The sequence below is a fragment of the Salvia hispanica genome, chromosome 4 (genome assembly GCF_029641045.1).
Source record: "Salvia hispanica isolate PSC_SH4W2 chromosome 4, Shi_PSC_v1, whole genome shotgun sequence".
Classification (NCBI taxonomy): domain Eukaryota; kingdom Viridiplantae; phylum Streptophyta; class Magnoliopsida; order Lamiales; family Lamiaceae; genus Salvia; species Salvia hispanica.
Genome location: NC_142695.1, coordinates 24,137,715 through 24,165,398, shown reverse-complemented (window position 1 = coordinate 24,165,398; position 27,684 = coordinate 24,137,715). Strand labels below are relative to the sequence as shown.

Below are 27,684 nucleotides of genomic sequence, written 5' to 3'. Positions count from 1 at the left end.
CATCATACGGTGAATCTCTTTAAATTTGTAAATATCAGCAGCAAAATTGGACAGACGACGTGTTGGTATCTCTGTTTTTAAATCAATTGGTACAATGCAACATCAGCTGGAGTACTAGTACTAGTACATAACAGCAAGCTGAGATATATATAACATGGTCCTCAAAACCAGAATCACAATGTCTAAACATCGTTTAATTAAAATAGTGGTAATCTATAAAGAAATGGACAATCATTTTCACTACTTTTAGTTATGACATAACTAGTGATCATGATCCATAGTTTGCTATCATCTTTTCTACGTTGATCTTTGTATTCTTGCTCTCCTTCGCATAGTGTTTGGATGCCGCCTCTTTATTCAGTAATGCTTATGGTTATTTCTTGCTAACAACAACACACGATTGTATTTAGCTCTTAGATACTGAAGCACACCTTTTTTTTTAGTCGATAGTCCACAACTCCATCGACCCTCTCTTTCCCCATGTAGACTTCAAGGTGTCTGGCCAAATAAACACCACTGTCCTCAATATTATCCGTCGTTCTCCAGCTCATCTTCAACCTCTGAATAGGTGTGTTGATCACTGTCTTGCATTAATTGTGGCAACCAATCATGGTTAAATACTTACAGAAGAACGTCCTCTGCAAAACATGCAATGCGCCAGTATAAATAACATTTAAGTATTACTGTGAGGACTAATGTGTCACACATACCAACGTCTCTGGAACAGAACCGTAGGTATACCGGAAGTCATGCTCTTCTCTATCTTTAGAAGTGTCTATTATCACCACTGCTTTGTGATGGAAACAGAAGCACATAGTGTAGTACCTTTTTGAAAGACAGAATGCAAAGAAAACCTATATTTTGTAACATGTTAGGCATGCTGCCAAAAAAGAGTGGAGTTTTCTCTAACAAATTTTGAATTTGTATCATGGATGCAACAACAACATACCATATCTATGTCTCCCCATCTGAAGTGTGGTATTTCGCTGACCTCTTTGTCAATGTTTGTGGCAAATTCATTTAGTTTGTCTGCATCATCAGTTTTTCCATTTGCTTCCACAACCGTGTACAGCTGCACAAGTTATAGCAGCTGAGTTAGGTCATAACTTTAAATCATATAAAAACATGTCATCATAACTAGATATTCGTGTCAATATAGGTGGATTAGGTGAACTCACAGCAGGGTAGGTTGTGAAAAACAGCCTTTTAGTGTGACTTCAACAACTCGATCAATATATATAATATTTTCTCTGACATTCCAACAAATTAGTTATTAGTTATTAGTTATTAGTCCAAAGATTTATTAGGTCGGTTTATTTCATAATACTTACTCATTTCCGTGGTAAGTGGTCATCATCCAGTAATACATAACCCGTTCCTCCGGAGTAAGCTTGCATGACACGGTTATTGCTCTCTCAAGAAATGGCGAACGCAATGCATTAGAAAATCTCATTTCTGCCTTAGAGCGAACGTTCATTTTCAAGTTGTGATGGTTGTCATGTAACTACAAGTAGATATTATAGGTCATTTGGTATGATGTATAAATACTCTCTAACTTCAGTTTAGGCAGTATATGCCCCTTCTACTTGGAACCAAATAGATCAGTACAACAAAACTTACTTGTTCGTTTTCATAGATGACCAAATCTTTGCCCACTTTTGTTTCTGACTTATTAGAGAAAAGCGTGACAAAATCCTCATCAACTTCATCACATTCCATGTACGCTTCCACTGATGACTTTATAATTCCTTCAACATCGTGTTCCTTAACCTACACGTTAATTTTAACATAATGTAACAAAAGACGGGCATACAACATTGGAGTATTTCTTTAATAATGTAACTAAGGATACACACATACCTTAGTTTCATCAATGCTACCAAGCTTATTATCCAAATTTGTTATTAATTCTGTTCCTGACGCTTCCAAGAAAAATTCGTTTGCAGCATCATTACCACCGTCTTCCATGTAGTCAGCCATGGCTGATTTTATAATCTCATCCACATTCATAGATCCTCCCTATTTATAAGACAGTTCAGAATAAGCTGTGAAAATATATTTGGCTAACGTCAATCTGTATGATCCTTTGGGTCATAATAGATGCAAACAACGATATTTATCAACGCGTAATGTACATTTTCTGAACCTGTCGTATGTGATGCACTGCCACCACTATGTAATGATGTACCAGTATTTGGGTTGCGCTCCTGATACTCACTCTGCAACAGTCATAGATAATAAGTACTATACACTAACTCAACAAACATTTCAGTACATATAGTTTTTGAATTACATTATAACATAATCATTTACCTTCGATGCACATAAACGTGCTGCTCCGGAACCAACACTCATAACAGATTTTTCTGTGTCCGAGCATTGATTTCTTCCTGTAGCCATGAAACTACTGATCTGTGAAACAGACTAAATAAAACAATAATATTAATGAAGGTTTAAGTATGACATTCATATGCAAACAAATGTAATCTAGATATCGTACAATGAAGCCATTGTAGAACCCTATTTAGATCATTAATAATCAATAAACGTAAAGAATTATTATACAAGATATACCTTGTTGACTCCAATATATGGTGTACCAAAACAACTCTGTAATTCATTTATGTTAGTTCTGTTTCTTTCTTTCATGGCGATTCTTCTGGCGATACCACCCTGCGATTCACTATGTTTGTGTAACAGAATTCTTTGGAAAAGAGTATCATCCATCAGACTAAAAGAGCAAGTTCACATATATCAGATAAGCTTGTCATGGGTACAAAAAATTACTACGCCCGAAGAATACATTAACAATATCCAAAAACATCATACTAAACGCATATCTGAGTTTGGGTCATGCTAAACGCATATCCGAGTCATGGAAAAATAAGTGATTAGTTGGTCATAGCAAGCGGTTCGTGGGTCCCACATAGAGATGCCCAAGATTTTCGGTTTAACCGTGAAACCGGAACCGCCGGTTCCAGTTCAGAACCGGAACCGTGACAAAAATCTTGAACCGGAACCGTCATAATTTGAACCGCGGGCCGGTTCCGGTTCCAAATTTAATGAACCGAAACCGTCACCGAACCGCCGGTTAGTTTCGGTGAGGTTTTTGAGGCGGTCAGCTTTTGGCAGGCATGGGTCGGCTTTTTAAGGCGGTTTTTGACCAAAACCGGCGGTTAACCGTGAAAACCGGCGGTTTTCGGTTTTGGTGCGGAACACAAGGCTGACACGTTGCAGCTTCGATGGGATGGTTGAGTGCAGGTGGTCAGACGGTTTGTTGACCAAACCGGCGGTTTCGGGTGTAAAACCGGTGGTTTCCGGCGGTTTTTGACCATTTTTCAAATTATTATTTTTTTTTAAAATTTGAATTTTGAATTCAATTTCAGATTTCCCCCCAATTTTTATCTATAAATACCCCCCTCTATCCCCCACTCTTGTGTTAATAAGAGTTTTTCTCTTCAATCTCCCAATTCTCTCTCTTTGTCTCCCATTTCTCATTGTGCTATTTGTGCTTACATTTGAATTATTCAAGTGCTACTCTTATATTACGCATTGTTATACTTGATCTATAGTTCTATAAGTTGTCTTTCTCAATTGCTAAAACAAAAAAAAAAATTATAAATCCATATTTCTACTATAATTCCATAAACTATCAAGATGTCTTCATCCCGAGAAGGTCGTATTGATAAGAGAAAAGGAAAGTCCAAGAGGCCAAGTCGAAAATCCGTTATTGATGAGATTTCTCAAAGGAACGTGGATATGTGGCAAGTTAATATTTATTATCTACTAATATTATTAATTATGAATTACATTATTGTTCATAATGTTATTTGATATTTACACTACAAATATTATTTTGTAGAATCGAGAAGAGCAAGATATGGTCAATGCTATTGCTCTCTCCCGCTCTCAATCCCAAGGCGGACGTGGATATGGTGGCGATGCTTATGTTGGTAGTGGTAGTGGTTCTCCCGGTCCCGGTGCCTATTCTCAACAAATTCCAACCCCGGTGAATCTTGATGACGACGATGATGATGATGACGAGGAGGAAGAGGAGGAGGAGGAGGCGGAAGAGGAACAACAACAAGAAATGCCACCCCCACCACCACCAAGGAGTCGTCGTGGTCGTGGACACCCTCCTCAACCTCCTAAACCAGTTGAAAGGACTTTAACCTCAGATATCATGGTCAAACATTTCAAGAAGGTACGAGATAGTACCGATCCGAACACTTTTAATGTGTATTGCAACTATTGTGAAAACGTATACACATTACGAAAAGAGTGGAGGATATGGTACATTTACCCGTCACATGGAGAAAGCGCATCCGGTCGAGTTTGGTATCTCTCCAACCCAAACTCAACTCAACTTTCAACATGGAGGCGGGACCGGGAGTGGGACGGGTTCATCCCAAACATCAGGTATGTGTAGCAATACTCTTTTAAAATATAATCATAAAAATGCTCTTAATGTGATGTCTAGATTTGTTGTGATGAAACATTTTCCATTCAATGCTTTTGATAACGATGCTTTTGAGTCGAGTATGCGACAAGTTTATAATGCCGCTGCAAGAAAACTGAGTCGAACTTCTATGACTCGAGCTGTTGTTAGACAATGCATGGAAAAGAAGGTGCAATTAGGTACATTTATTGTTAACTTGGGTCATAAAGTTTCGATTTGCTCTGATGTGTGGACTGATTGTTTTTGCAAAAATTCATATATGGGCATTACTATGCATTTCGTTGATCACAGTTGGACTTTGAACAAACATTTGATTGCATTTCGGGAATTTCCCACACCACACACTGCACAAGCAATTGCTCAATTGATCATTCAAGTTTTGAATGAATTTCAATTGATCAATAAAAATTTTTCTGTTGGTTTTGATAATGCAAGTGCTAGTATAGATGATCTCATCAGTGCATGTTCTCCTGTTATTGATGGCAAATATTTTCATGTGCGATGTATTGCTCATATTTTGAATTTGTGTGTTCAAGATGCGATCGATTTGTGGCAAAAGTATGTTGATCCTATTAGAACTGCTGTTAAATTGATTCATAACAAAGCTCCTATTAGTAGAGCTTGGAAGAAATATTGTCATAGCAAGCAGTGCAGGTACACCAATTTTCGTTTGGATGTTTCAACTCGTTGGAACTTGACGTACGATATGTTGGAGTCGACTTTGAACCACATTGAGTATTTATGTGATTTTTTTAGAACTTGTCCGCATCTTCCTTCTGATTTGCTTTTGATACCCTCTTGTTGGGACCACAGCATGGATTTGTTTCGATTATTCCAAGCTTTCAAAAATGCCACTGTTGAGTTACCCGGTGTTTATTATCCTACTTCTGTCCGCGTTTTGGAGCATTGCATGTATGTGGCAATTGGTTTTAAGACATGTGCGAAAAATACTCAATTCATTGAATTGAAGGCTATTTTGTTTTATATGGTTGAAAAATGGTTGAAATATTTTGCGCGTATTCCAAATGTGTTTTTGATTGCAAAATGTTTGGATCCAAAGTGGAAGTTGCATGATGTGCATAAAATTTTAGACATGTACTATGGTTGTTTGCACGATTTGGATTTTTCTCAACTTCGCGAAATGGGCTTGACAAGAGGAGAAGGCTTCGAACTAAATCTTCTGAATGTTGAAGAAATCAAACTAAGGTTAGATAGTGCACTTCGTGCTCTCTACGGGGAATATGAAATGAGATATAACACCATTCACCAGGTACGTGCTCCTCCTAGTCCTTCGACATTTGATTTTGGTGGCGGGAATTATAGCAATGTCATGATTGATCCCGACGTAGTATCACAATTGCAAGATCTATACGGTGCTACAACCAATAGGACTAGAGCTACTAGTGAGTTAGATATATATTTGGAATCGCGCTCTATTTTTCAAGATGCAGGTCCCCCTACTCAACAAATTGACGTCCTTGATTGGTGGGGAACACATGACAAAGAGTTTCCGATACTCTCGATAATGGCTAAGGAGATTTTCGCCGTTCCCGCTTCCACCGTCGCCGTGGAGCAAGCTTTTAGTGTCGGCGGTTGTGTCCTAGACGACAAAAGGAGCAATCTCTCCGCCAAAAACATGGAAGCCACTATGTTACTTGATGATTGGGCAAAGGCGGACATGAGAGCACAAGAGCCAGATTTCGACTTCCGTGTAGAGAGTGATGGTGAAGAGTTTTCCACCGATGACGAGGTCGGAAGCGAAGGCGCTCAACAATATCAATGAAGGGGGGGCGGTGAACGGCGAGCACGGCCGGCCAAAAAGGTAAGCAAGGTAAGAGAACTACGTGGGCTTTGATTCCTCAATAAAATTGTGGATACGTAGGCAACTCAACTTAAATTTGAAAAGTTTAACTTCGAAAGTTTAAGTTGAGCTCAAGCCCTTTTCAATTTTTTTCCCTTTTCCCCCCATTTCATGGTTTTTTTTATTTATGTTCCGACGACACTTGTAAATTATATCACATTGTTGTATTATTGTAATGTATTGACAATTGTATTATTGTAATGTATTGTTGTCCGTTACAAGTTACAACTCAAATTCAATAAAACTAATATGATTTTCACCTTATTCGTCTTATTTCAATTTAAATTATCCATTGCCTTGTTCCAATTTATTGTATAAATCCAAAATTCCAAATTATATAGCAAAAAAAAAAAACCGCCAGAACCGCCAAACCGAACCGGAACCGTGAGGAACCGTACAAAAACCGGTGGTTCGGAACCGGAACCGTAACCGCCGGTTTTCGAACCGGAACCGGAACCGTCAAAAAGCCTCACGGTTCAGTTCCGGTTCCACATTTCGCGAAACCGGAACCGCCGGTTTACGAACCGTGGGCATCTCTAGTCCCACATCGTCATTGCACCATTACAAATTATGTACTACTGATACACCAGTATTCAAATAGTTAGTACAGGTAGCTTGATTTTCCATCAAAAAGAATTAAAACTTCATTCCTTCAAATAATAATCCAGTAAAAAAGGAATTCGTCATACCTTTCCGTTCCTTAGGTTATGGGGATGCCTTCTGCTTCCCAGTATTCCGTTTATAGACTAGGTTACATCAAAATAATGAATTTGATTTTTGGTCAGATTTGAGTCGAGTTTCGCTCATATTGTAAAAAAACATACAAACCTTTTCCGTCATGAGGTGAGTTTCCTGAAGATCTTGTTTCCACCATGGTTGGAGAAGACGGTACACAAATCGTGCTTCACAAGTTGAGATTTGAAGTCGATTTCGATGCCCAGCCGTGACCCTCTTCGCCGATAATGTTTTGTATGGTTAGGTGATTTTGATTCCGACTCGATTTAGGTGATGAATCGTGGGGAATTGTTGGGGTTTTTGGGTTTTTGTGGTGATTTTGGGAGAGAGAGAGAGGGAATTGAATGGCGCGGGAACCGAATGATCAACTTAATATTGTGGGGAGTAATTATTATCCCAATAAATCAGCTCTTAAAAAACGGAAGGGCGTTTCATTATATTTCTAGTTCCTATTTTACCCTTGCATGATACAGAACGATCCTATTATGACCCACGAAAATTAAAAAACCAATCCAGCTCGTGGCGATTCATCTCCAGATCTAACGGACCATATATGGTCTTTATTTCTTTACTTAGGGGCTTACTTTGGTAGATTAAAACCCTATATATATATATGAAATGCAGCCCAAATCTTGGCCCTAGGATTAGATGACCTAATGGTCAATATTTAACCAAAAACACGGAAGGTCATAATTAAGTAGTTTTAGGTCATATTATAAGATTTTGGTTTATGTCATGTTAAGATCATTTTAGGTCATGTTTTGTTAGCATGACCTAAAAATAAACTAACTATGACCTACAAATGCCCTACTTATGACTTTGTTCTGCGTTTCTGTATTTAAATCTGGTCTTTATAGATCAAAACCCTACCTATATATATATATATAAGATCAAAATCTTATAATATGACCTAAAACTACTTAATTATGACCTTCCGTGTTTTTGGTTAAATATTGACCATTAGATCATCTAATCCTAGGGCAAAGATTTTGGCTGCATTTCTGGATTTAAATGCATTCTTATTTTGATCATCCTCCTATATAGGTATATATATATATATATATATATATATATATATATATGTCAATACGGGGGTATAATTGTCTTTTCATTAAATTGTATTTGAAATCATTTTCTAAAATCCTCTCTAAAACTCTAGCTGCAAAGTCTTCAAATCTTCAAATCTTCAACATTCAAATCTTCAAATTTTCAACATTCAAATCTTCAAATCTCTTCAACATTCAAATCTTCAAATCTTCAATATTTAAATCTTCAACATTCATATCTTCAAATCTTCAAATCTTCAACATTCAATAAAATAACACTTATTAAAATGTCAATAAATAAAAAATAACACTTATAATTCACATATCAATACCGAGAATATCGAATGTCAACAACTCGTATTAAAATGTCAACAACTAAAAAAATAACACTTACAATTCACATATCAATACCGATAATATCGAATGTCAACAACTCGTATTAAAATGTCAACAACTAAAAAATAACACTTACAATTCACATATCAATACCGAGAATATTGAATGTCAACAACTCGTATAAAAATGTCAACAACTGACAAATAACACTTACAATTCACATATCAATACCGAGAATATCGAATGTCAACGACTCATATTAAAATGTCAACAACTAACAAATAATACTTACTATTCACATATCAATATCGAGAATATCGAATGTCAACAACTCGTATTAAAATGTCAACAACTAACAAATAACATTTATAATTCACATATCAATACCGAGAATATCGAATGTCAACAACTCGTATTAAAATGTCAACAACTAACAAATAACACTTACAATTCACATATCAATACCGAGAATATCGAATGTCAACAACTCGTATTAAAATGTCAACAACTAACAAATAATACTTATAATTCACATATCAATATCGAGAATATCGAATGTCAACAACTCGTATTAAAATGTCAACAACTAACAAATAACACTTACAATTCACATATCAATACTGGGAATATCGAATGTCAACAACTCGTATTAAAATGTCAACAACTAAAAAATAACACTTACAATTCACATATCAATACCGAGAATATCAAATGTCAACAACTTATAGTTGACATTATATGTGTATAGTTGATATGAATTGTATATGTAGTTGACATTATATGTGTAGTTGACATGAATTGTATATGTAGTTGACATGATTGTACATATAGTTGATATGAAGTTTTTTTGGAGATTCAACTACCTAAGTTCAAGTTTGCAGAAATAGGAACAAATCCAACCTCAAACAAGCAAATAACTGAATAAGCAAACACAATTTGATGCAATATATAATGCATTTATCACAATTAACACCAAATACACTTTCCAGAAACACAAAGCATAACAGAAATTGAGAATTGATTTATATACCAACACCACCATAAAAAAAATCTGAAAAATCAGAAATGGGCGAAGTCGGTTACAGCAACCCGCTACAAAATTCTAAACTTATTTTCATATAGCAAAGAATCAGCAACTCCATGATGATCACAGATCTGACCTCGCTTACGCTCGCAATTCACGCTGGAGAAGGCGAATTCCCCTCCACCGCCGCTAGATTCAATAATCGAGATGATCTCCTGCTCCGACAGTGGAGATTTCTAGGGTTCGCGGCGTGCAATTCTCCGATTGGGGAGGAGGATCGCGGAGATGAGGGAACTAGAGGGTTTCGATTTCCTCGGTGCTGAACCAGCCGCTGTCGGCGGAGGAAGTGCTGAGGCGGAGGCGGCTGGGGATGTATCGTTTCTTCTTCTTCGAGCGGCGGCGGATCTTTTCCGGCGGCAGGATTGCAGAGTGGTGGCGATGTCTCTGCAAATTCTGAGCTAGAAACGCTTCGCTATTGCTGATTGGAAAATTACCATTGTGTCCTCTCATAATTAATTAATCTAATAATATTTATTGTGTGGCAAAATCTGGACCACTCATTTAATAAAAATGAGTGGCTCAGATTGCATCTCATTTCTCAATTAGGCAAAATAATCTCATTTGATCACAATCATATATATATATATATATATATATAGGTTTGTGTTAAAATGACAACTCCTCTTAAAATGACAACGTGACAACGCTTATACAGCAATATTATAAACGTTACACAGCAATATCCAACACGTTAGACAGCAATTTATAGATTGCTGTCTAACGTGTTGGATATTGCTGTTCAAGAAAAATTGCTGTTTAAAGGCCAGCATATTGCTGCCCGTCTTTTTTGCCGTTTTTTTTTTTGCCACGTGTCAGCTTATTATTCGTCCACATGTACAAATGATTGGCTAGGAATGGTGGTATGGTGTTATTTTAAGGGGTGGTGGCACCCTAACATGCCCCTATATATATATATTCATTTTTATAAATCATAATCATAATAATTATTTGATAATAAAATAGTTACTTTTTTTATTAATGTGTTACGTATTTATTTTTGTTTTATAAAATACTCTATCCGTCCCACAAGAATATGCATTCTTTCCTTTTTAGTCCGTCCCACAAAAATATGTACTTTCCAATTTTGAAAAATCTCTTCTCTTTAATGAGGTGACAACCATTCCCACTAACAATACTTATTTATTTTTTCTCTCTATCTCTCTCTTACTTTACCAATTTTGCATTAGAACTCGTGTCAAACCAACTTTTAGGACGAGGGAATATAACAATAAAAAAATGAAATTATCGAATAATGAATTAATAAAAATTAAAAAGGCCGTTTATAGTGAAAAATGCCTACACCATTCATATAGATTAAATAATTATATTAATCCATAGAGACAATGAGAAGATATAATTAATCTTTTTCTAAATTTGTTCATATTCAGTTTGGAAAGTTAATATTTTGCTAAATGGTCATGTAAGGGTGAATTGGTAATGTAATAAATCATGAATCATTATAAATTTATGCCAATGTAAAATGCCTATAATGTCCTATTTTGTATATACAATTTTTTTTAGTTTATCACTATTTTTATTAAAAATAGTTAAAGTGAAATGAGACATTAATGGTGGATATCCCAAAATGAATAATCATAAAATGCTTTAATGATTGATGTATAAGTATTTTTCTTTGAATGAGATGCCTAATAAACTCATTCTATTGGATTTCAAATCATATAAATTGGTATGAAAGTTAATTTAATTTGTTAGACATACACTAAAAAAAAGCGCCTGTTTGTGACCACTATTTTGCAAGCACACGTCGGTGCTCGCAAATTTGCGAGCAGAATAACGAGCATTTGCACCCATATCTTGCCAGGATGAATAAAATGAGGGATTTTGCGAGCACACCTATAGTGCTCGAAAGTTTGCGAGCAAAGGGTGCTTGCAACGTGACAACTAAGTCGAATTTCTTCCGTTTTGTGAGCACGTGAGTGTGCTCGAAATTATATTCTTACCAATTTCTCACAAAATATACATGTGCTCGCAAATTAGTGAGCAATAATAGCTGCTAGCAAATTAGTGAGCAGACATAAGTGATAGCAAACTTTAATTAATGTTAATAATATTATAAAATATAAAATATAGACTTAATTGTATTGGGAGAAAGCAATTGTGAAGTCGAATATATCGAAAATGCAATTGTGAAGTCCAATGTATTGAAAATGGATTAGAGTTAAATTCTTTCATAAATTCCTTGTTAATCAGTTTCATAATTGTATGGAGTTACAATTTGCCGTCCAATTTCACAATTTTAATTGTATTGGAAATGAAAAAGACTTAAATTCCTTGAAGTTGTATTCTCATAAATCTCTCGATATAATTCTCACCGATTCTCCTCCCCCAATTCTCACCGCCTCCCCCAATTCTCACCGATTCTCTACAATTTACCAGGATATTTTCCTGCAGATTTCACTGACCTCGTTTCCCTGCTCGATCGTCTGCAATAGGCGATTCCTCTATGCTCGACGACGATGTGGTTTTTCCAGCAGAAGACTAAATTTCCAGCAATTTTTCCTCTCTCTGACTTCGTTTGCATGCTCGATCATCTGCAATAGGTGATTCCTCTCTTCCTTTTCACGGCTTGCTTACGGAATTCTCCTCATTTTTCTGCTTTAATTGTTACAATTTTCGGAAAAGTGTTGGTCGGCATTTGCTTGCTTATTTTCTATTTGCAACTGTTTAACTTGAAAGAGGTTATTGATTCTCTCACGGATTCACTGATCCTCACCAATACATAATAGTTGCTAAATTTGATTTTACATATCTTAATCAAACATTCATAGTTCTGTGTGATATTTTTAGTTAGGCTACCGATTTAGCTTGAAAGCCATTAGCCTATAAATAAAAAACTAAAATGCAGCTGGAAATTTATTCTGAATTGCATGTCAAAAATTATTATTGTACTTACTACTGTTTTGCACAAGAGGGGGGCTGTTCAGGCAGGGAGAATTCATTGCTCTGGCTGCCTTTCGTTATGATAACTATAATATGAAGGGATCTATAGGTATGTGTATGTGAGTGTGAGTGTGTGTTTTTTAATAAAGAAGGAATTTTATAAATAGTTTAGTTGATTGATAGTGTCATGTTCCTCAGTAGTTTTCTTTACTATGAGTAATTGCATTTGTAGAAAGAGCTGCCAACTTGTTTCTAGTTTTAGCAGGTGTATCCCTCCAAAGTCTGCCTTTGTTTGTTGATGAAGCCATTGTGGTTATCATCAGAGTTTTGTTCTAATGTTTGTGTTTCTTCAAGTTTTTTATATGGAGTTAATTCAATGTGTGTTTGAGTTGAGCAATTTGAGTGAGGATTCAATAGAAACATTGTAATGACTAACCTCATCTTCCTCTTCTCTGTCTTTTGCTATTTTATCTGGTGAATTTGCATCTTGTGCTCGTATGGGCAAAGGTCTTGGAAGAGATTTCAGAGTATCTAGATACCATGGCTGCTAAATTGAAGGGAGCTGCTGGAGGTATAATATCTCTTTCAAATTAATGAATCAATTTGCCTGATTTTGTATTTATTCTAGGCAAATAGTGTTAATGATTTTGTATTTATTATAGGCAACAGTGGTTTACTTCTGATGGATTGCGTATATGCTATCTAGTTACTGATATTTAGTAGAGTGGATTCATTCTTGTTGTTTAATTTCAGGTTATTCAATGTACTTTTGATCTCTAGTACAGTCTTATTAGATTAAGTTCCGTCCTTAGTCTTCCAGAAGATTGGAATTTCGAAAAGCCTCTTGAAAACAAACCGTGACTATTTAAGTAAAGATGAAATTCATGACTAAATCATGTTCTAGAGTGAAACGTACAGTGTCTAATTAATCATGTTGATTGAAATGAAGGTTGAACTGAATAAAGGTTAACTAAATGAGATTACCATGCTAAGTTACTAACAAACATATATTCCTCTACAGTGAAACGTACAGTGTCTTATGCTCTAGCTTGATGTTTTGCACCCATCTTGTAATAATAAAAAAAGAAAATTCTACATTGGCTGCTCTATTTGTTGATGGTTCTGTTGCCCTACTTTATATGCTTTATTTTCAAAAGTAGACAATAACATCCTTTCAGAATAAGATATGAAATTTTTCTATGTTTATATGGTACATCTGGCACCAATAATGCACATTATCTATGTGTATGTGTTATTAAATTGACTAAATTCAAATGGGGGACCTCAGAATTTGATAACATCGTTTTTCTCTCAGTACCTAATTAATTAACCTCATTTAGTGGCTGTGTGAAATGAAGGTTGAACTAAACTGCCTGACATTCTATTAATCTGGTTATTCTTTTGTAGTTTATGTTGATCTGCTGCTACTAACCCTAGACTGAAAGGCCTAACTGAAGCTTCATCTTATTGGTGAGTATAGCTTAGTTTATATTAATCTAGCATGATGTTACTGATAAGTTCATAGAATATTGTTTAAAATGGTATGCATTAACATATAGCTTATGCACTTAAATCTTTCTATGTTTGGTTACATGTGGGTCTTTAGAGTTCGTTCAAGGTTTTCTGCTACCTAAGAGTTTCAGAGGTAAATAATTTAATTCTGCTACCTATAATCTGATGTAGTTATGCTGAAATAGAGAGGTGTTTTGCGGCTCTATTTTAAATTTGTTGATACTGAACAGTTTCATTTAGAGCACATTTTGACTGTATGCACGCATAGTTTCTGTAAACCAAAAATTTGCTCATTCAATCTGCTCCTATAGCATTGCCTCCTTACAATATTCTATAGTATGATACTCTGAATAGAAATCTGAGGAAATTGTATTTTTAGGCTTGACATGCAGCAATAGGCTCGCAAATTGGATAATACTTACTATTATTCTTATCATCGGTAGTAGGTTGGACAGAAAAATGCGAGGAGGATTTACAAGACGAGGACGCAGGTTTGCTCTTCTCGATGATGATGAAGAAAATGCTCATGAGGAAGAAATTCATTTAGAAGAGAAAGAAGTGGAGGAAATGGTACAGTGAAGGACCATCCTACATATGATCAAGAAGGCCATATATTCATTCATCTCAGGAATGATGGATTGTAAGTGGATAGATAATTTTATACATTTTTTTTTATAAAGTTTATAACTATATATTGATATGCAGATTGTACCCTTCCAGAGCTGTGGCGAACATATTGAAAGATGTTTTCCAAAATATAGTGCACCCAACTGCATTCTCACAAGCAACTCTTGATGATTCATGCATTGAATCCTATTGGCAAGAATTTAAGGTAATTGTATAAACTATAATCCATTAGAGTAAAGAATGGTCAATGTTTTACTTGATCTTCTAATTGTAGCTTAGAATTTCTTGATCTAACTTAATTCTTTTCTTTATTAACATTTGAGTTTACCATTTGCTGATATCATTACTGTTGAAATAAAAGGGTTAGTTATGAAGGAGTGAACTGATGGTGATGAGCATATATGTGAGTGTGCTATACAAATCTGATTCTTGATTACTCTTGAAATAAGAGGTGTTGTAGTTTGGAAACCTCACCATCTTCTCATTTCATGTATTAAACTGTTTTCTTGGCTCTTTTGATTTATGAGAGCATTTCAGATTGAATTTGGCAGCAATTTATTGCTTTCTATCGAGTTTTAGGGTCATACACAGGTTGGAATAGACCGTATATAGCATGTGCATGCATTGGTTGGAGTAGACCATATCTTGATTGATTAATATCTGTATCTTTTAGTTCTGCAAACAAGGGGCATCGATGCTTACTGTTTTCTTCTTTTAGTTCTGATGCTTACTTGCTTACTGTTATCTTTTAGTTCTGCAAACAAGGGGCATCGATGCTTACTGTTTTCTTCTTTTAGTTCTAATGCTTACTTGCTTACTGTTATCTTTTAGTTACTGCATTGGTTTGAAGTCTTATTATGCATGTTTATAGGAGCAAGTTAAGGCAAGAGCCGATGAGTTGCGGGCTGCAGGGGAAGTAGATCCAGATTTTGATCGCATTTTCCTTGACCTTTTTGTGAAGAAAAGAGAAAGCAAACCCGGAGCTGGACAGGCCACAGGCATTTATTTCCCTGATGCTAGCAGTTCGTCCACTGGGGGCTCAGGCGTTAGCACGGAAGAGTTACAAGCAATGCGAGAGCAAATCACTATTGAGATGCGCGCGGAGCAGGGGCAGCGATATGTGGAGCTGGAGATGCAAAATGCAGCGTTGAAAGCGGAGTTGGATAGTCAAAGTGCAGAGCGCGATGCTGCTTTAGCGCATCAAAAAATTGAGTTACGCGCCGAATTTGAGAAAGAAAATGAGAGGATGTTAGAACTATTGTTGGATCTTACTAAAAAGGTTAACCGAATTAGTAAAAACTGAAAGTGTAAAACAATCTTATTAATTTTATGTAAGTTTTGAATTTTGTTCTTTATTAATTGTCAATTTCAATTTTGTTCTTTATGAATTATCCAGATTATTAGTAAAAAAATATTAAAATTTTGTTCTTTCTACTAGCACTTCTGCTAGCACAATGTTGGTAGCAGAAAGAGCTGTCGATAATGAGCACAAGAGGTGCTAGCAAAATGGAGGTGCTAGGAATATTGCGAGCACATACATAGTTTGGTCGACATCCACCATTAGCGAGCAAAAAGGTGGTCGCAAATGAACTTCTGCTTGCAAAACTACTCACAAATTTGCTACAAGCGCTATAGCTAGCAGAGTTGGTGCTCGCAATCTGCTAGCAAAACTTATGTTTGCGAGCACTTTAATACAGTTTTTGCTAGCACTATTGTGCTCACAAATGAGCGCTTTTTTTGTAGTGATAGTAGGATTATAGTGTACATGGTATATTTGATTATGACTATTGTCATTTGCAGAGTTTTTCCCTTGGTTTGTACAGGGAAATCAAATTGTGAAATATTAACAGAATGAAAATAAGGATGCATAGATTAAATCATCCATTTCACAAGAAAAGTAAAATTGCAATATTATTAAAGTATCTTGACTCTTATTTTTGGATGTATGAAATAATAGTAGAAATCAAAATTGAAACATCGATATTAGATATGTAATTTAATTCACTTATCACAAGATTGATTACTAATTTCAATTTCCTATACGTGGTATTTAAATACATTTGAGATTACATTAATTTTTACGGTTGTTAGAACAACATTATTACTCAAATGCTAAATAAAAATATAAAGAAGATATTGTTTAATATTTCAATCATTTTACAGTTATTGTTAATATAGTGGTACTTGATTTCCAGTATTAGAACTTAGAAAATTGACATATCGATTGAGGAGTGGGTGAAGGTTTTAAACACTCAGTTCTCATTCTTATAAAGATTCATACTAGTAAATGTTTTAGCCGTAAAAGAAAAAGGAAAAATATACTTGAAAACAAAATAAATTACACATATAAGCTTGTACTTGATATCTTTAGCTTTTATAATAACTATATATAACCATAATGTTAATTAGAGCCACACAAAATATTTTCAAAGAATTTAGTTGACTCATAAATATGTACGGTTCTTATCATGTTTTGTCTTATTTACTACCCGACCAAATGTGATCCTAAATATGTGGGAACATGTACGTAAATAATAAATAATTGCTCAAAATTCGTTCACTATGTGATCTAGAAACAAATATTTATAAAATATTAGGAATATAAAATCAAACCAATGTACTAGTCTAAAACAAAATCATATGAAAAGATTGCATATGTAGAATGAGTGTGATTAAGAACATCTTGAAAAATTGTGTGCGCATAAATTGAAAAAATCTCATTAATGTCATTATTAATTTATGCCACACTCAACTTAGAATCATTCATTTGTATTTGTGTGATAATTGAGAGATATTAGTAAGATTTGCAGATATGATAGGTTTAATCTGTAGTTGAAGTGGAATCAAATAATTAATGCGATATTGAAAAGTAAGTGATTAAGCAGAATTGAAGTAAAGAGATGAGAATATATTAGTGTGTACTAGCAATCTAGCTTTATTACTTCTTCTTCATCATCCCAACAATTTTAGAGTCAACTATTTTCTCACATATGCCCAGTTGTAAACTTCCAAATTAGGCATAATATTAAACACATTCTCTTTATAGTGCTTCAACTCTGGCTTAGGTTATCTTAAATATTTTCCACTTCGGCATTGTGCATGCAATCTCAGTCTCATTCAAACTCTTCTTTCTCATTTCTCCCAACTATAAAACCCCACCATTTTTATGTATGTTCCACAACCACAACCACAACCTTCTCTCTAGCAAGTCGCAATGGAATCCGATGGCAACAAGCAGGAGCAAGGCAGCCCCTCAGAGGAGCAGAGCAAGATGGCCGTTGCAGATCAGGCGGCGGTGGACGATATAGATCGGGAGTACGGATGCTGGTACTGCCACAAGAAATTCAGCAACAAGCAGGCACTGGGTGGCCACCAAAATGCGCACAAAGTGGAGCGGGCATTGGAGAAGAAAATGCTGGACAACAACTACTATGATGAGGGCCCGGGATCCCAGATGACTGTGCCCACCCCTTTCTTCAGTTCCTACCACCACCGCAACGATCTCCTGCAAAGGTCCCTCTTCGCTTACAACCACCGTCCCTCTGGAATGTTGGCTGTGGCCCCATGCCTCCCTCCTTTCCATGTCCGCCCCAATCCCATGGCCCACGCCCAGAACTTTGGGCCTGGACCATTGAGTGCCTTCAGGCCCGTATTTAATCAGGCCCCACCCCAAGGCTTCGCAGAATACCTCATCCAGCCCGGCTACCCTAATACGAGGAATGTTCCGAGAAACCAGTACGATGAATCAGGCTTGGATTTGTCTCTGAAATTGTGATGACTTACTTCATCATTTCTTGTGCTTCAATTAACATTTCTATATATTCTTGCGTTTAGTACTTTACTTGTCGTAACTAAAGTTAAGATGTTTTGAAATTAATAGAATAAACTACAAATATTTTATTTTGTCTTTCATCATTACGTAGATCCAAGTCTAACTTGTATCTCATTAATTAGTCAAAATTTTAATTTTCTACTTTTTTAATTTCTTAAATGATAAGCATCTGAATTTAAATTATGTAAACATTTGATTTAAGATAAAACATATATCATCGGTTAATCCATGTACTCTACATTAGTAGTACATAGAAAGTTGAAACAAATTAAACAAAGAAAAAGATACATTAGCGGACCAAAAAATGTTGATATGAGTTTCATTGAGGTTACTTTATAGTTAAATAAATAGGTAGGTAGGTATATATCATATAACAATTATATTTATTACTATAATTATTATTATTAGATTAAGACTAGTACAATAGTTCAATTATATATTTTTGGCATTTTCTTTTACGAAATACTCCTCATTTTTAAACATTTTCTTCTTTTTTTCTCCAATCATTTTATTGCGTTTTTTTCTTCATTTCTTTCTTTAATTTCAGTCCCTTCTAATTAAACAATTGCTCTTCATTTATGTCAATTTAGTTAAAAGCAAAGAAGATCTCAGAAATTTTCCATAAAATTAAAGGAAAGAAAATGAGAAAAATATTTATTTGTTAGTGGCTTAAGCCCTCTATTCTTATAAGGTGAAATCGTGGTTGTAGATTTCAATTTAATTAATGTTTCTTTTTCATTTAGTCTGAGAGAGTGAGGCGATGTCGAAATTAGAAATAGAGATGAATTTGTAAATTATAAAATTGTGATGATTCATATGTGCTATATCTATCAGATATTTTGATTTAGTAAATTGAAAAGTTATTATGATTCATATGTGCTAGCGATCTATCTAATGTTTACACAATCACTTGCAGGTAATGACATTCTAATTTCATGTAGATACAATTTTCCTTAGGCAATCTTTTAGTATACCCTTGGTCCGCCTTTAGATGTAACACTTTGACCCGATGCGGGTTTTTCAGAAATATAATGAAAAATGGGTTGAAAACGTTAGTGCAATATGAGTTCTACTTTTATATATATTAGTTTTATGAGGATCACACATTTTAGGTCCCTAACCTCGAATGTGGAAAACCATTAATCACATTCCAGGTCCTTCTCTACTTATTTTTTTTCTCATTTACCCGTAAACCCCTTGATAGCATACTTAATCTAAATTCATTAATATTTTAGGAATCCAAATTTAACATTACATATTTCTTTTTAATTTTCAAATTTATGGAGTATAAGTAATTTATGTATATATATAGATTAATAACTTTAAAAAATAAATATTATTCCTATAATTGTAAATATTAATACTATATATACACACATCACATTCACGAAAAATAATAACAATATATTAATAATAATAATAATAATAATAATATAATAATAATAATAATAATGTTATTATAACTGTTAGTTATGCTAATATATTTAATGTATATACATAACTACTATAAGTTTATTACTATTATTTTATTAGTAATTGAACATATAAATAAATATAATAATAGTATTGTACGTAGATTTTTTTGGTTAATAACCAATAAATACATCAACTTTTAGTCTATTAAAGTAACATTCTAGTATTAAATTGTTATCCTGTTTTTACACTACAATAAATTGAGCATTATATGGAATTTAAGGGTAAAATGGAGAAAATAAGCGGAGAAGGATATAAAATGTGATTAATAACTTTTCAGAGACTCGTGGTGATATTTTTTTTAAAATTCAGGGACCTAAAATGTACAAACTCATTTTCCAAAGACCAAATTTGTTCACTTTTATAGAAATGAAAACAATCAATTTGTGTTTTATTCTTTCTTATATTTTATTATATCTATTTAACATACTAAAAAATTAATAAACCTGATATTGAAAAAGAAATATTCCTTTCTTTCATGAATAAACCCCACTTGGATTTGGCACAAGTTAGGAATTTATATAAACACTTGGATTTGGCACAAATTAGGAAATTATATAAAAGAGCTGGTAGACTAAGTTAGTGACATATGATTCTTGTTTATTATTTTTATAATAAATATGAGTAAATTAAATTAGTAAATATAGAGTTCTTTATTAAAAGAGAAAAGATAAATTAATAAAATTTGTGTATACAAAATACCCTCAAATTTTAAAACCAATTTTGTTCAAATTTATTTTGTCATTAACTATTAGTTATGTACTGAATTACCCTTTTCTTACTTATATTATAACTTTGTAAGTCAAATCACTACTAAATTACAAGAAATATAGTATGAAATTACAAACTATCATGCAATTAAAACGTTCCATTAATATAGCAAATTTCATAAACTAAATTTTTTAATATAGCAATAAAAAAGTTCCATTAATTTTGACTTCTAAAATTTCTTTCTAACTAATATTATCATTTAAATATGGAAGTAATATCATTAAATTTCTAAAAATTTTAACTATTATCATTTTAATTAGCTTTTTTAGTTATGTAATAGCATATCATATTTTATTTCATTATTTACGTGAGAAAATATACTAGCATATAGAAGAAAATCGATTTACAATCATCAATAAATTATTCTACACTAATAATAATCTAGTTTAAGATTTTTGCGTGATGATATAGAAATACAAGGAAATCAACTTAATAATTATCATCAATTGGATAGGTGATAACACTTAAAAATAAGTAGTAATACTATACATGTAGTCATTTTTCTAATTTAAAATTTGAGAATTATTTAAATAAAATAGTTGTAGGCGTACTATAATCATTTTAATAATTTTATTACTATCATATATCTAATTATGTTTTGTATTTTTGCATGGAGATGTAGAATATAAGAAAATCAACTTAATAATCATTAATTAATTGGGTGATATCACTAAGAAAATTTAATTTTATGTACATGTAGTAATTTTTATAATTTACTCTCTCAAAAATGATTTAATAGTAATTAAATAAATTTGTAACACCCCGACTTTTTACCCTAAGGCTTAGAACATCGATCGATCTATCTATCTATCTATATATATATATATATATAAGTTTCGCGACTAATTTTTTTTTTTTTTTACTTCTTGTTATGATTAATCGTTGTGAAGTATATTTTGAGTAGTGAACAAAAATAGTAATATTCAATATAAATGTTTGCTCTAATAAAAGTCCGTTTGTGAAGACCGAGTTTCAAATAAAAGTCCATACACGAGTTCAACGTTTAAGTAAAGATTAATTAAAAATAAAATACTCTCCATTCCCTTCGGATCTTGCTCAATAGTCACGCCTTGAATCCTGATACCTACACGAATGGATAAGAAGCGTGTTAAATCAAGACGAGACGATCAACAAAATCAAATCACATCAAACACGCAAATCAAACGGCGGCTCATGTTTTCCAATTGACGGCTCACGTCTTTTTAAGTGACGAGACATAATATTCTTGCCATTTTAGGAAAAAGAGATGTTTGACAAGACAACTTACCTCATTTGGCAAAAAGTCCCTACCCTTTGGACAATACATTTCCTCCTTGAATCAAGTTTATGACCAAGCATTCCCATGCACCCATTTTCTCTATAAATACCACTCCATCTCCCCTCTTGATCCTTTTGTTCAACCATAAAAATTCTCTAAACAAAATTCTATCAAAATGAGGATGCATATAAGTGTTTGAAGAAGAGGAGTCCATTTTCCTACTCACTATCATTCTTCTCTTCCTTTTCTCAAGGTAATTCTACTAATAACTATTCTTGCTACATAGCCATTTTCATAATCATCCAAGCATGAACATTAGGAAATTTACATATTAACACCATATTATTTTTGTATGCTTTTCCCCTTAATGGTTCTCCATAGCAATCATGCATATGATCTTTTTAGAATAGATTTTTGCATCAACTAATGAAAGCCAAGACATGAACTCATTTAAGGAAATGTCCAAGTTCTTAGACAACCACATCGTACAATAATAGCGATCTTGGAAAGCTTACCTCGTGAGTGAAGAAGCTGCCGGATTCCGGAGATTCTACCCGGCAGCGGCGACAGTAGTCCGGCGACTTTCCGGCAGCATTCCGGCGGCTGTCCGGCGATTCGTGACGAAATTAATCTCTTTTGACCATCTTTTCACGATCTATCCAAATCTTCACATTTCAAGACTTAATTGTTAGTCCTAAGCCTTCAATTTAAGAAAATAAAGAAGAAGAGAAAGAAGGAGAAATGGGGGAATTCCTACCTCTCTCGGTCGACGGCGATGAGACCGCCGTGTACCCAGCGGCGACGGCGGCAGCGCCCCACCAGCGACGGCGGAGGTGGTGGTTCGTGGCCGAGGGAGAGAGAGAGACCGAGAGAGAGAAAGAGAGTCGAGAGGTGTTGAGGCAGAGAGATGGAGGGACGAGGCGGCGGCCGGCGTCGCTCGCCGGCGACGCCGTGGGCGGCTGGACAGTAGGGAGAGAGAGTGAGAACGTAAGGGAAGGGGGGGAGGAAAGAGGCGCCCCTTTTGTTCAAAATCTGATCTTGAGTTTTAGGGTTTATTTGATTCAAGTTTTTGGGCCTCCCCTTTGGGCCAAGTAATTAATTTAGCAAGATGGTCTCTTATTTATTCTATTATGGGCCGAGAATTTAGAGGAAATGAGAATTTTGGGCTTTGAAGCATAAGTAATAAAATGAACCTTATCTCTTAATTTTGGATTAATATTTCTTGAAATGTTTGAAGCTTTTAAATAATTAATCTTATGATTAATTAATATCTTACCCTCCTTACTTAATTAATTTCTTGAAGTTAAGAATGTAGAAGCTAAATGAACCATCTCCCAAGTAATAAATTTTAAGGTCTCTTATGAAATAGAGATCCACTTTTTAAGTGGAATGAAGTTATATTGATCGAACCCCGAACGTAGGACGCATACTCCATGTAGGATCATTTCATGTCATGCACCTTATGTATGTTCATAAAAACTAATTTAAATCATTATACTCTTTCAAGAAGGGCGTGTTCGCGGAGTTTGATTACCCAAGGTCGAGCTTTTGTAGAGTTTTACTTGGAAGCTTTGAGGTGGGCTTTATATCCAACACATTAAGTGTGGATAAAATTATCAAATATATGAAATGATTTTTGTTTGATAAAATCGCACTTACTTTTTTTTCAAATGTTATCGTGCCATAAATTATTTGTTTTATGATGCCTATCTGCTTGGCGATGCCAAATGAATGAATGAATGAAACGAATTCGGCTCCAATAGGACCAAGATCCTATTCGAGTTAGTGTACACAAAGGAATGAACCGTGAGTCATCGTAAGGGTTGGCCGGTCAATGTGATCGTGGAAGGTGGCCACCTTCCCGACACACAATGAACTATCAGATATGGCGGATTGATGGAATGAACTTAACTTGATCAAGCGAACTTTATGAAAATGAACTTAGTAAGCTCGGGCCTTTAAGAAAAACCCCCGCGTGTTACTGTGATGGCATGATAATAACTTTTTCTTATATGTGTATCTTTCGGCAATGTGTTCACTGAATACCCCGTACTCAGCCCTGCATGTATATTTAAATGTGCAGGTTGAGCAAGTGATGAACTGGTGGCTGAGTGGAGTTGGTGGTCGTCTCATCTCTTTTGTAGGATTTTCGTGGCATGTGTCTTCATACACATGACCATATGGTTACAACTCCTTCTGCTGTGCTTATGTTGTAGTATTTTGTACTAATGGGTCATAGGAACAATGATTAGTAACGAGTGACCTATGTTAAACACTCTTTTAAATCCTCATGATCTTTCGTTGTCTTGTGAACCTCTTTTATCTTATGAAGAAGTACTTGCATGTCTTATTGTAAATTCTTTCGTCCCCTTTCTATCCCCTCTTCTTAATTCCCTCCCCTGGTCATGATTTACCGAGCAATGCTATCCTTAGCAAGGTGCGGTCGTGACAGAGTGGTATCAAAGCCTAGGTTTCCTTTCCGCTCTGAACCCATGAGTTTTCCTTCTTAAATGGTCTGGACTTGTTTCACTAAACTATGTATCGATTCGACCAAAGCTCAGCACCAATTCATCACACTCAACGAAAAAGGTAACTTTCGTCTTTTTTTTTTTTAAAAAAAAGTTTAAAGTGTGAGTTTTTATGTGAAAAGTTTAAGAGGTTGCAGGGAAGGAATAACTCGTTAAGTTGGCCTTTAGGATTTTATCATCAAAAAACATAGAATGCTTTAAAAGAACTGTCCCTTGGGAACTTAGTTCGAATTTAGAATGATATGTATGATTTTATCATTGCTTTCCTAAGCAACGAAAACAAAGTGAATGACGTAACAAGGAGTCTTTTAGTACACAGAAGAAACGAACGAGATTAAAGAAGAATGTTGTTATTACTTAAAAGCATGGACTGATCTTATCTCTCAATTGTTCTAAACCTTGAGGACATTTGAGTCGACTAATGTCTTAATTCTCGAGAGTGAGTGAAACCAACTGATACCCATTATCTGTTAAACTTCTTTCCCAATGCTAGACCGTGACATAAGTTCACTAGAAATATCATCATAAAACCAGCCTCGACGAGGTGCCAACACTAAGCTAAAGTTGTTCTAGATCTAAGTCCTCTTAGAATCCAAATTATATGTACAATGTCATGAGAAACCAAATGTCGAACGATGACGGACAAGAACGAGTTTGAGGCAGGTCTATCGCGCCCACGAGTCTAAGAGTGATGTAGGAAGTCGTTTTAAACAAATAATAATAATAAAATCTCCAGCAGGAACGTCATCAGAATGAGGTGAGTCTATATACTCAGTAAAGATAGACCGACGAGAATAAGCTATACGAAACTCCTTGGAATTTGTGATAATAGCATCGCGCTATCCCAAAGATCTTTTCTACATTCCGGCTTCCAATTTTTTTTCACGGAAATGACTGTTGTGGCCTACCAAAACTACTACGAATATGTGATCATCAACCAAAGTTACCAGATCTCAATTTGGAGTCTAAGATTTACCCAGATTCATCCCACTCATGAGTAGACGAATGAGGAGTATCGTCTTATGGATCATGATGATGATTTTAACCACCAGTACTTACTTGGAGCCCCAATTTTTTCCTCTTTCTGACAAAGAATTTGATTGACTCGTATTTCGAGAGTATTGTACCATTTTGTTCATTTCTATATGCACCAAGTGGTGGTTCATCTTTTAGTAAGCATAAGTTTGAGTCTTGCCCTCATCTTTTCAAACACCATTGATTGATGTCAATATTCTTTGACTCGTTCCTTGTAAGAGTAGTGACTTTCATGAGTTTTACCAACAAATATCATCTCTGAAACAATTATGCTTCTCAGGCAATTAACTTTCAAAAATAGCTTATTACCCTTGAATATCTCATTGATCGTACTATTTCTCAATATATGATTCCTAAATACTTTTCTTACAAATTTAAGACATACTTTTTCCACAAGACTCTTACACGTATCGTCTCATGTTCAAATTTTTCTGCAACTCCAAGTTTAAATTTTGAATTTTACTTTCTCCCTAAGAGAGTTGATTTGATTACCTATGAAAGACTTGGAAAGCCATCAAATTTATTTTCATTATTCCATATTATGATGTGAAGAATCAATAGTCGATACAACTTCACAACAATTGTCTTTTTTTTTTCAAATTCTTCCATTAATTGGTTATGTCGGGGCTTACTCTGATAGATACATCCTCCAATGTTCTCTCAACTCTTTCAAACCTGTTTGGTCAACTGAATTGACAGTCAACTTTGAGAAGTCCTTCATAACTTATTTCATCTACCAATCTTCCAGAAGAATTTTCTACTAAGCTTTACGGATATAGCTTAGACCTTGTGAAAGTATTTGTCTTTGCTGAATAGATGTGATGAGCCCAATTGAACCTAGTTTTTGCTCTGTTATTGAAAATCAGTAGTTGCAAGCTACATGTAAGAGGTTGTTACGAAAACCCATGATCGCTTGATCAGACTAGTGACAGTCATTTTATTCTTCTAGATAACCTTGAAATTATTTCAAAATTCCAATCCCCTTTCAGTATCAATTCACTTTATCCAAGTTAAGACTGGTAAATCCCTGAGTTTCCTACATGAGGAATGCACGAAAAACAATGCTTTAAATCTTTTAAGATTCATAAAAGAAGGAAGTTCCCTTAGGCAGACATGCACAAATGTGATGCACCGACCAGAAGGATCGACATAAGTAGGACATCAAGTTTTATATATATTCCAATTCATGGCCTATTAGAAGTAAAAGGCACTCTGGTGGGATCTTCACGGACAGAAAATTGATTTAGTCCATTTGATAATGATCGAGTTGTTTCGTCGGCCCGAACCGAGGAATCCCTTAGATATGATGCAAAACGGATCTTGTTCTATCCTTAATCTAAGATTCCTTTATGAAAATTTTGAATCGGAGTTTGAAGAAGAGGAGAGGCAAGGAGCCCTTGACCTGCAATAGATAGATGAAGATTTATAATTAAGTACCACTTTCGATGACCCTCTAGAAGAGCGAAAGCACGTTATAGTACGCTTTAAAAAAAATGTAAAAGTCCTCATAGATCCTTACATCTCGTAGATCCCTACATGCATAAGTAGTTAATTTATCGATATGTGGATGTAAATCATGTCAAAATAAAGTTCAAATGGAAGAAATCGACAAGGTCGAAACAACCGGCACAATGCTCACAACCACAAGTAATGGAGATGCAACCTTAGCAGCCTCCCCCGCAACTACCTTAACTGTCGCAGCAACAACAACCCCGATGACCGATACTACCCTTAAAGGCTCACGCACATGGTATGAGAACAAAAGAAGCCAAAATGGGGCCAATGGAAGCAAGAATGACCATACTCCTCGATGTATCCATTATTCTCTTATTTGTACGGGTGCATTCCACTTTTTCGTATCAGCACCCTGCATAGAGACTTTAAACATCCAAATGAAGCAAGCTAAACATAAAATTTGAATGTCGTTGCCAATAAGAGGAATTGTAGAAATTAAACGTGTTTGCCCGAGTGTAGAAGTCTTATGGGAGAGCTTTAGATCATGACCAACAACATGAGTGTCATGTGAATGTGGAGCACCGACATGATCCTGTGCATGATTTGACTAACCGAGGACTACGCTGCTATACTATGCAACCACGACCAATTTCTTTCCAAATCCCAGGAAAAGAACCAGCACGCTCCCATGGAATCACCAGGGATAAGCAAATATCCCTAATAACCGCGACAGTCGTGCGGATAAGTTCACTTGGGCTACCCTGTTTACCT

General features: G+C 34.9%; 3 protein-coding genes and 2 long non-coding RNA genes across 5 annotated transcripts; 3 read left to right on the top strand and 2 right to left on the bottom strand.

Annotated features, from left to right (window-relative positions):
* Positions 1 to 413: 413 nt before the first annotated feature.
* LOC148927519 (uncharacterized) lies at positions 414 to 2,727 on the bottom strand. The gene is made up of 8 exons (XM_089056622.1): positions 2,575 to 2,727; positions 1,861 to 2,019; positions 1,621 to 1,770; positions 1,332 to 1,504; positions 1,179 to 1,215; positions 950 to 1,072; positions 711 to 854; positions 414 to 584 (listed from the first exon to the last, which is right to left on the bottom strand). Exons 1-8 carry the CDS (start codon positions 2,725 to 2,727, stop codon positions 414 to 416), a joined length of 1,110 nt encoding a protein of 369 aa, XP_088912748.1.
* An 8,922-nt stretch (positions 2,728 to 11,649) lies between these two features.
* Positions 11,650 to 14,349, top strand: LOC148927518 (uncharacterized). Its single transcript, XR_016129105.1, has 4 exons — positions 11,650 to 12,082; positions 12,930 to 12,993; positions 13,830 to 13,892; positions 14,029 to 14,349. It is a non-coding gene; the product is annotated as an uncharacterized LOC148927518 (long non-coding RNA).
* Positions 14,350 to 14,393: 44 nt separating this feature from the next.
* Positions 14,394 to 15,903, top strand: LOC125194880 (uncharacterized). The gene is made up of 4 exons (XM_089056621.1): positions 14,394 to 14,425; positions 14,470 to 14,574; positions 14,640 to 14,766; positions 15,433 to 15,903. Exons 1-4 carry the CDS (start codon positions 14,394 to 14,396, stop codon positions 15,862 to 15,864), a joined length of 696 nt encoding a protein of 231 aa, XP_088912747.1. The 3' UTR covers positions 15,865 to 15,903.
* Positions 15,904 to 17,775: 1,872 nt separating this feature from the next.
* On the top strand, positions 17,776 to 18,336 carry LOC125194879 (uncharacterized). Its single transcript, XM_048093098.1, has one exon. It carries the CDS (start codon positions 17,776 to 17,778, stop codon positions 18,334 to 18,336), a length of 561 nt encoding a protein of 186 aa, XP_047949055.1.
* A 3,228-nt stretch (positions 18,337 to 21,564) lies between these two features.
* Positions 21,565 to 22,873, bottom strand: LOC125192614 (uncharacterized). Its single transcript, XR_007171436.2, has 3 exons — positions 22,653 to 22,873; positions 22,411 to 22,560; positions 21,565 to 21,721 (listed from the first exon to the last, which is right to left on the bottom strand). It is a non-coding gene; the product is annotated as an uncharacterized LOC125192614 (long non-coding RNA).
* Positions 22,874 to 27,684: the final 4,811 nt, after the last annotated feature.